General features: G+C 41.4%; 1 protein-coding gene across 1 annotated transcript; it reads left to right on the forward strand.

The window, feature by feature from the left end:
• Nucleotides 1-103: 103 nt before the first annotated feature.
• aasdh (aminoadipate-semialdehyde dehydrogenase) lies at nucleotides 104-9,716 on the forward strand. The gene is made up of 14 exons (XM_044198348.1): nucleotides 104-824; nucleotides 954-1,074; nucleotides 1,991-2,268; nucleotides 2,356-2,548; nucleotides 2,626-2,867; nucleotides 2,957-3,063; nucleotides 3,151-3,323; nucleotides 4,894-5,212; nucleotides 5,293-5,411; nucleotides 5,507-6,215; nucleotides 6,300-6,463; nucleotides 7,767-7,892; nucleotides 8,002-8,133; nucleotides 9,204-9,716. Exons 1-14 carry the CDS (start codon nucleotides 586-588, stop codon nucleotides 9,597-9,599), a joined length of 3,318 nt encoding a protein of 1,105 aa, XP_044054283.1. The 5' UTR covers nucleotides 104-585; the 3' UTR covers nucleotides 9,600-9,716.
• Nucleotides 9,717-9,727: the final 11 nt, after the last annotated feature.

The following is a 9,727-nucleotide window of genomic DNA, read 5'->3' on the forward strand; positions in this document are numbered from 1 at the left end:
TCTTGAATATTTCAATTGAAAGTCAAAACGTCTTTAAAAAAACAAATACCAACGTTTTCATTTTTGATGGCGGGGTTACACATTTGTGTCAGTAACATGGTGGAGAGAATGTGTCCAATGTAAACATGATGATGTGCAACAACATTTAGTGGACAGCATTTAGTTGACAGATAAAACATCAAACACATGCCCGAAACACACAACGTCTTCCCGCCAATCTGTTTCAACAAACTGCTAAACAAAATAGCCACAAAGGCTATGTTTTTGGTTTGTATATGGATGTTATTATGACTGATCACGATAAGTCAGATTTCCCGATCTCGGGGTGAACGAATATAACAGAAGCAGTTGAAATAGCCATTAGTGTGGGACGTAATGATTTTTCTGAAACGTCATCTTAACGCGACAAACAGTAACAAGTTTCCAAAGTGAGTCTGCTTCATACATCCGCGGTTTGTCTGGATATAACCAAGCCCTCCTTCGTCTGAATTGAACAGTATATGAATTAAAATATAATTTGTAAGTTTTTGTCCCGAGTCGGCACCCATAGAGAATGAGCGGGCGGTCCGTGAACGGCTCATCAGTATGGATGCTCGGACACTGCAGCAGCTTGTAGCCGCCGCTGCCTCTCTGCACTCTCACAGAACAGCTGTGACATATGACAGCGGGTCAGTGTCGGAGAGCCCGGTGTCCCTGCTGTACAGAGATTTGGTTGAACTGGCCGGTGAACTGTCTCATATTCTACGAAAGAACTGCTCCCCTAATAACGGCGCGATTGGGCTATATTGTTGTGATGATTTGTTCACTCCTGTCTGGATGCTGGGGTGAGTTCAAAGTTTACCACTGCATGTCAAAACACAGTATCTGACCAATTTTGAATTGCCGTGCCATATCAAATGAGTAATGTCTTGGGTGAGTGGCTGTGTAATAAACTGCCCTGTGTTGTCTGCCAGGATCCTGCAGTCACCTGCTGCATATGTCCCACTGGACCCAGAAGCTCCAGGACTCCTCTCTGCCAGAGTCATGAACCAGTGTGGCCTCAAGTACTGTGCTGTGAAGACCGACATCCTGCAGGTTGAATATTTCATACTTTATGAATATAAATACAACAATAATTGTAATGTCTAATTGTGCAACATTTATATTATATGTATTATATTTATAATTATAATAATCTTTAAAAGATTCTCAGGTTCAAGTTTAAAAATACAGCTAAATGAAATATTGTTTCTCTTAGGGTCAGAGTATGAAAACCAACTAAACATCAGACAAAATCATGGCCAGATTAATCTGTTGGGCCCCTATAGACACCACATCCACCACCTCCTGCTCTCCCTGCATTGTGTAAACCCTGTCGCCTCCAAGTTCCCATTATGTCCGAAGCGCACAGCGGACTTAACTTTATTACAGCCCAGAGATGCAGAACCCAACCGCTGCTAGGCTGTACTAAATGTTTATTGTTATTTGAACTTTATTTGGGAATATGCACAATACAAACTCAAATAATAAACATCTTAAAAACAGATTTTGACACAATAAGACAGGGACACAAAATTAGCTAATGATCCAAGACCCACTATAGCTGTTATTGTACTTTAGTGATGCACATCCCCTCACATATATGTAATTAATCAAATTACCAAAACCAACTGATACATAGAATCTGGGGGCCTTGGACAAAACATAAAAAGTGTATGGGTGCTTCAAAAGCCTGAGTGCAACCAAAAATCTGAGTTTCTTCAAGTAAAGTGCATACAGGAGAATTTAAAGAAAGTTAAAGTATTATACTGTCATATGCACTTTATTTATCCTTTTATTTGTATTTATGTATCCACTAAAATAGATATAGATACATATACACTACAGTTGACTCTGTTGTATATTGGCATTTTCTTTACAGTATTAACATGAATTTGTGATTTGTTTAAGTCTTCCCTCTTTGTGCTTTGTATGAATATTTACATTGATTTTCTTTCCTCCTCAAATCAAGCGATTGCAGGCAGCTCTCGTCAAACACATATCTGTGGAGGTTTGTGTAGTGTTGCCCAAGTTCAAACTAACCCTGATACAAATCAAGCTGCTGCCGGTCGCTGAGCACAAACGAGGAACAGAACAAACCGGAGCTCAGACAGCAGATGGCGCTGGTCTCTGTGATGCAGCTGCACACAGAGACTTGGCATATGTGCTACACACATCTGGAACAACTGGCCTGCCAAAGATTGTGAGGGTGCCACACAAGTGTATACTCCCTAATATACTGCACCTGAGGTGAGTGTTTATACCTTTTTGTCTTTATTAGTCTCTAAAACGTTGTTATTTTGATACATATTAAGAAGTGCACGTCTCTTGGCTCAGATCTTTGTTTCAGATGAGTGCAGATGATGTGGTTTTCCTCGCCTCGCCCTTAACCTTTGACCCCTCTGTGGTGGATATTTTCCTGGCCTTATCATCCGGGGCTCAACTCCTCATTATCCCTACCGTGATCAAGAAAATGCCCGGCCGACTGGCTCGACTGCTGTTCAAGCATCACAAGACGACTGTCCTGCAGGCAAGTGTCAAGAAACCTGTAATTTGCTTGGAAGACTTTTTCGGTCACTATAACGTGGTATGTTCTTGTTTCCGCAGGTCACACCGACGCTGCTTGTCCGCTTCGGGCACCGCATCCTAACACAGGAGGTGTTGTCGTCTGGCTCCTCGTTGCGGGTGTTGGCTCTGGGTGGAGAGGCCTGCCCGTCGCCAGCTCTGCTGAGGAGCTGGAGGCACCAGGACAACAAAACCCACATCTACAATGTCTACGGTATCACTGAGGTGTCCTGCTGGGCCTGCTCGTACAAAATACCAGAGTCTCTACTGCAGTCTAGCAGCCCGTGAGTGTACCCTGTTTAAAATGATTTATTAAATCTACGTTAAACAAGCTGCAGTCGCTCCAACTTTATTTAACATTGCATGCTTTCAGCACTGTTTCCTTTGTGCCTCTTGGGACTCCTCTGATGGACACACTGGTGGAAGTAAGAGATGAACATGGTCGCATTGTTACAGAGGGTGAAGGGCAGGTGTTCATAGGTGAGAAAGATCTCATCATCACGCACATACATGCAAATGTTATTTCGGTGAACAAATCCTCATAATTCCATATGATCCTTGGTGCAGGTGGAGAGGACAGAGTGTGTCTCCTGGATGATGAGGAGACTGTTATCCCCGGGACGATGAGAGCTACTGGAGACTGGGTGAATGTCAAAGACACACAGCTGTGCTACTTGGGACGGAAAGACAGGCTGATTAAACGCCACGGAAAACGGGTGAACTTGGACAGCTTGCAGCAAGTAAGATGTTTTTATGTATATACTGTACTTTGCCAAATCTAAATGTTATAGAAATATTATTCATGTTTAGTGTCATATACACCTTTTTTAATTACATTTAATAAATCCAACATAAGTTTCACTTAACAACAAAGGTGATAAAAAGGTATCGGTGGTACATCGTGACCTACTGAAGGCAGTGCTACATATACTGTAGGTATCGCTGTTGTTAGGTAAAAACCTTGTCTCTAAGGTTTCCGTGCTTGTAGATGTTGTTTGTAGAGAGTGATGTGCAATCCTCAAGTGAAGTTAAAGCAGTAATAATTTATTTTTTGGCCATTTGGGGTCAGCACAATTCAAGTCAATTTATTTATATAGCGCCAAATCATAACAGAAGTTATCTCATTGCACTTGTCCTCTAGAGCAGGTCTAGGCCATACTATTTATAATATTATTTAGACCCAACAATTGCCACCACGAGCAAGCACTTGGCGATAGTGGCAAGAGAGCATACAGTAGCACAATGCACAATGCACAAGCACAAGTTCCAAAGAATTTTAAAATAATAATAATGTAATGGTAGTGGCAATATTAATATTAATAAAAGAACAATAGTAATAATAATGATGATAATAATAGTAATAAGACTAATATGAATATGAGTTGCCTATTTACACATCCAGCAGACACAAAATAACATTAGCATTCATTTGGAGTCATGTTTGTGGCCACATGACAAATGTAAGTCTAATATTAAATCTCTTTTAGCTTTATTTTGGTCTTCACCAACTCCTGTGAAAAATATCTGGCTCTTTTGCTGCTAAATGCTCCACTACATCCACCAGCTAGTTAGTGTATCTGTAACTGTGTCTGTCAGTCGTTTGGGTTGAGAAGATAGTGTACGGTGGCTTTATCAGAGCTTTTTCACTGAAAACAGCTGTCTCCTGCTGCTGGAAACAACATTAATGAGAACAGTGAGAGTGAACCAAAACATTAAAGTTGCAGCAGTAAAATGCTCAGTAGAGTTGGGGGAACTGCAGAGTTGGGTGATAATTATCTGTGGGTTCAACACTGTGAGCGTCACCTTTCACATCACACGTAGTCCTTTGATCCATTGTTAATATTAAAATATTGATAGGTGCAGCTTTAAAATATGAAAATGGCCGTTATTGTAGCAATATTCAAGTTGAGTTTTGTAACTTATATGTACAGCATCAAAGCCACAAAACACAAGAAAAATTTAAATAATTAAAATGAAATAAAATCAAAGAAAAGCAGTACAATGTGTAAATAGAAAAAAGTAAAGAAACAAACAATAAAATATATAATATATAGGCAAATTACCGGTGGTGCACTTTTTCCATACCTTACATTAGTGTATGTTTTATATTTTAAGGTACATATTGTTCTTATGTTAGGGAATCCTCCCATAGGGTTATTTTTCAATAAGAACATGAATGAACATCTTTTCAAAGTCTCTGGGTATTTCGTCATTGCAATTTTTTTCCTATAAGAAAGAAAGGTTGACATTTTGTCAGAGAGGAGAAGGCGGAGAAGGCGAAGTGTTAATGTTTCAACTCTGCTCCTCCAGCTCATATTGAGTCTGCCTCAGGTGGAGGCCTGTGCCGTGAGTCTGTATGAACGCTTTCGACTGCTCGCCTTTGTCGTGGCGTCCACATCTGGAGACCAGAAAACAGCCTCCCCTCTCACATCTGTAGAACAAACACCATCGGCCTCGGCTGAGCCTCTGGAAGGCCTCCCTTCTTCTGTAAAGCACCACCAGGGGGAGACGGGTGGTGCAGATGGAGATCTGAGCAGACTCATCCTGAACCAGCTGTCTCAGCTGCTGCCGTCTTACAGCGTTCCTGACACGCTGGTGCTGGTCCCGGCCTTATGCCTGACTCCTCATGGTGAGCATCAGACACAGTCACCCCTGAGGAGGACGCATTCTTTTACTGTTTCAGTTATTCTTATGTTTGTTTTATGGCAGGAAAAGTAGACATGAAGGCACTTATGAAAATATACCAAAGACAGAGGCAGTTTTTAGAGTCCGATTCTTCACGGGGAGATGTCACCAAACTAAAGCAAACTCTTCAGTCCTTGTGGCAGGTATGGCCAGCTTTTGACAACACAACTCCACATTTAAATATTTCCTGGTTTAATCTGTTGACTGAATATGTTTATACTCAACTACCTATCGACAGGAAACTCTAGGTCTTCCTGAAGATGAAACCATTGATGAGGAATCCAACTTCCTGTTGAGCGGAGGAGATTCTCTGAAGGCACTACACCTCTGTGAAGACATCCTTGCTGCCATGGGAGCGACCTCGCCAGAGCTTTTGGAGGTTATACTCGACGGGACCTTCTCTGACATACTGCGCCATGTTGCGAGAGTAACACTGCTGCTGCCACTCGAGAACAGCCTGTCATCGCTGTCTGAGGCCAAGAAACAGCACGCCGATGCTCCCTCTGTAGTGCCAGCGAAGAGAGAACGCAAAGAGTCCACAGCAGCAGAGAGGCTGCAGGGGAGGAAACAGGCTGTTAAAGTTATAAGACGAGCAGGTGAGGTGATAGAAATGAAAATCAGATATCCAGAGACAAATGCAAACTTCCAGGCTGATGCACTCGTAGAAAAGGATTCAATTAAGAAGCGTAGAGATGATGTTCTGGGCCTCAGTCTGAGCTGGTCCTCAGACACAGGCAGATGTGTGGACGCCTCCCCGGTGCTTCTAGTACGAGACGGAACAGATCAGGGTTCACACAAGGATGAAACAATAGTGTTCATCAGCTCCCACTCTCACAGGATCCAAGCTTTAGACCTGATCACCGGGAGCCTTCTGTGGGAGCGAGTTCTCGGGGACAGAATTGAAGCCTCGGCTGCAGTGTCTCACTGCGGGAGCCTCGTGGTTATAGGTGAGTATCAGCTCTCCGAATACTGTGTTAAAATATCTGACTGTATGTTCTTGGCCTTTAGGATTTATTTTTGGATTGTCCCAGGTTGCTACGATGGCTGTGTGTATTTCTTGTGCGCTGCTACTGGAAAGACACGGTGGATATTTGAGACGGGAGACGCTGTGAAGAGCTGTCCTGCTGTGGATCCCCTCACAGGTCTGGTGATAGTGGGCTCACACGATGGGCATGTTTACGCTCTGAACCCAGAGGTGAGTGCGTTTAACATGACGATACATACTACTCCTCCTACTACTACTAATGATTTAATGAAAACTCACAGCTGTGTACATTACACTGGTGTCCTGTTCAGTACTGCCAAAACAAGAAGAATATGCCTTTCATTTCTACTTTCATTTTGTTAAAACTTTTATTTTGGCATAAAACAACAACCTGTCTGCGCTTTTTAGAGTGGTTTCTCATCACTGCACCTATGGGAATTGTTGAATTGCATAACCACATCAAACAAATCAAGCACCATATACAGTATATTGAATGATTCACCCATGATATGTCTTTTTTTTTTACAACGCTAAGTGAACCAGATAAAAGAAAAACCCAAACCTGAAAAGCACACTAACTCATGGGGTTCACTTAATACCCCTCCTATAAAAATCTGTTTGTAGGCAGGCAATGTTGTTAGCTTAATATTTCATTATAATGAAATATCGATGTTGTCTGTCAACAAACTATAAAATTGTGAGAATCAATGAAAGGCATAAAGTAATACAGACGACATAGTCACCTCTACCACAAGGTTGTGTTCAGGTGGTCTAAATGTATTGTATAATAGATATTGTTTTGATGTAATTAAATAAATAACTTGGATGGGTCAGAAAGTGTTAATGCTGTGTTTAAAAAGACACAGTCCAGGTTGTTTTTCCTCAGAAAACGTAATACACGGAGGTCTGTAGGACGTTTTTCAGTGTTTGTCAGAGTTTTGAGGCCAGTGTCTTGCTTTGTGCTGTTTTGTGTTGGGGAATCAGCTTCACTGCCAATTGGGGTTGGTAGTATTGCGGGGTTGGGTTGACTCCTGATTTCATTAGAAAAGTTTTTGGGGGAAAGAACCAGGAGGAGAGTTCAAACCATCCCCTGTTTGGTATTTTTAGTGTCTAAGAAGTGTTTTATGTCCACAGCTGTGAAACTTGAATGACATGTGGTATTTGTTTGTTGTCTGAGATATGGGTTGTGTTTTTGACATAATTTGTAAGGTTTAATTTCATATTTATTACCAGTTTTATTGGTCCTGTTTTCAGGTCCATCAGTCATGGTCAGCCTTTTATGTATTCATTGATTGATTGTATTAAATACATTGTTTCTTTGATTGATGGCCAGGTGGGCCCCTGGGCTACACTAATGTCCTCCAGGAATATGTGTTAGTGTGTGTGTGGTGGCAGTATGTTTTTCATGTGTTGCCTGCTGTGACCTGTCAGACTTTAATCAAGTGAACTTTATTTAAACTAGTAAATGTGGTAGAGATAAATCAAGGTAAATGTATGTGATGTATGTTTTTAGGTTCAGCAGTGTGTTTGGAGGCGTCATTGTGGGGGTGGAGCTGTGTTTTCCTCCCCCTGCCTCCGCACCTCACTCAGGCAGCTGTACGTGGCTTCACTGGGAGGTCACCTACTCTGTCTCAACCCTGTGAGTAAAGAAATTACCAAACTTCAGTGAACAATTTTGTCATTTTGTTGAGGGACGTTTTGACGGCTGGTGCCCTTTTGCTGTCTGATAAGTGTTTTTCCTGTCCCAGGACAGTGGAGAGGTCCTGTGGTCCCACTGTGGAGACATCCCGTTCTTCTCATCACCAAACAGCTCCTCTGGTCATGTGGTGATCGGCTTGGTGGATGGAAACATCTGCTGCTTCAGCGACACAGGAAAACTGGTGAGAGGCAGAACTCACACTGGTGCATTTCTCCACTGTGTACTATGTTACGGTATTTTACAAATTTAGCTCAGTTTTCACAGCAGTTTCGTAAGGCAAAGAGCCAAACCGATGCAATCCTGACATACAAAGTGTGGTTTAATGTTTTATTCTCAGCTTACTATATTTCAGATAATTAAACTTACATGTGATGAAAATATCAAAGGTTTGGTATTTTGAATAAAAACAACCCTTGTGGCAGATCCATAACAGAAGCAGTAAACTGATGCAGTGAAGTGCAGTCACAATCATTATTTTGCCTTGAATATAGGATTTACTTTAAAGTCACACTCTAGGCCTCATTATTTACTGTACATTTGCAGTAATACAGTATATTCAATAAAGTTTCCAAAAGCCATTTTTACTCTACACTTTTTTCAAATACTGACTTCTGCATAAAAAATGTTTTTTTGCTCATTGCAATTAGTATAATCTTGAGGATATGACCATTGTATACTCTGATTTAATGAGAATTAGTTACTGTTTAACGTTACAAATAAACATATGAATTGCTGTGATGCTCTGATAATGCTTCTGTGTGATGTATTACTTAATTTGATACACATGGTTTTATTTTGTGAGATTTTGAGGCCAAAATGAGGAATATAGCATTTTGTGTTGAAGTTATAATCCGTAAGATTTTCACGCAATGGTTTTTGATACTATTCATGGTCAGCGTTTTGTTCAGCAACAGCCATTTAATGTATTCACATTCAGTAATTACCTCTCTATATAGTACTTTTCATTGTTAGTGGAAACTGATGATAATTATTACTCATTGATGTTCACCTTACTGTTTACGGTTTACTCTTCTACAGCTGTATTAGAGCTGTATAAAGTTACCAACTACTCTTCTGTTGTATTTCTGAAGCTTCTCCCAGAATTCTTGGACTTGTAGTATTAAACCGCACGGGTGTTGCCAGGACTGAAATCTTAAGGATTACAACTTTAGCAAATCTTGTGAAAATTGAGCCAAAGCTATTTTAAAACAATGTAATGCTTCAGTGTGTGACTCTTGTGTTTCTCTGCAGGTTTGGCAGTTTTTAACAAAAGGACCCGTCTTCTCCTCTCCCTGTGTCACACCAGACCAGCAGAGGGTTCTGTGTGGATCACATGATGGTTGCCTTTACTGTTTGAACTGTGCCGACGGCTCTTTAGTTTGGACTTTCCAGACCACAGGGAAGGTGTACTCGAGTCCATGTGCGTTTGATGGCTCTGTTGTGGGCAGGAGGGGGATTCTGGTCGCCCTGGCCTCCACAGACGGCGCAGTGTGGATCCTGGATGGACAAGATGGACAAATGCTGGCCTCATTCACTCTACCTGGGGAGCTGTTTTCATCCCCAGTGGTGTGGGAACAGTCCCTCGTTGTCGGGTGCCGCAATGACTATGTGTATTGTTTAAAGCTGACTGTCAAAGAAGAAACATAGAAGGATAATATTTATTTCTGCACTGATTTTATAATAAACACTGATGGCTTTTATATCTGTGTCAGAGTGGAGAGGGTGCTTTGGGAAATAAACTTTAATTAAAGTTCAGGGAAATAATGAGTCTACTG

Source organism: Siniperca chuatsi, linkage group LG6 (genome assembly GCF_020085105.1).
Source record: "Siniperca chuatsi isolate FFG_IHB_CAS linkage group LG6, ASM2008510v1, whole genome shotgun sequence".
NCBI lineage: Eukaryota > Metazoa > Chordata > Actinopteri > Centrarchiformes > Sinipercidae > Siniperca > Siniperca chuatsi.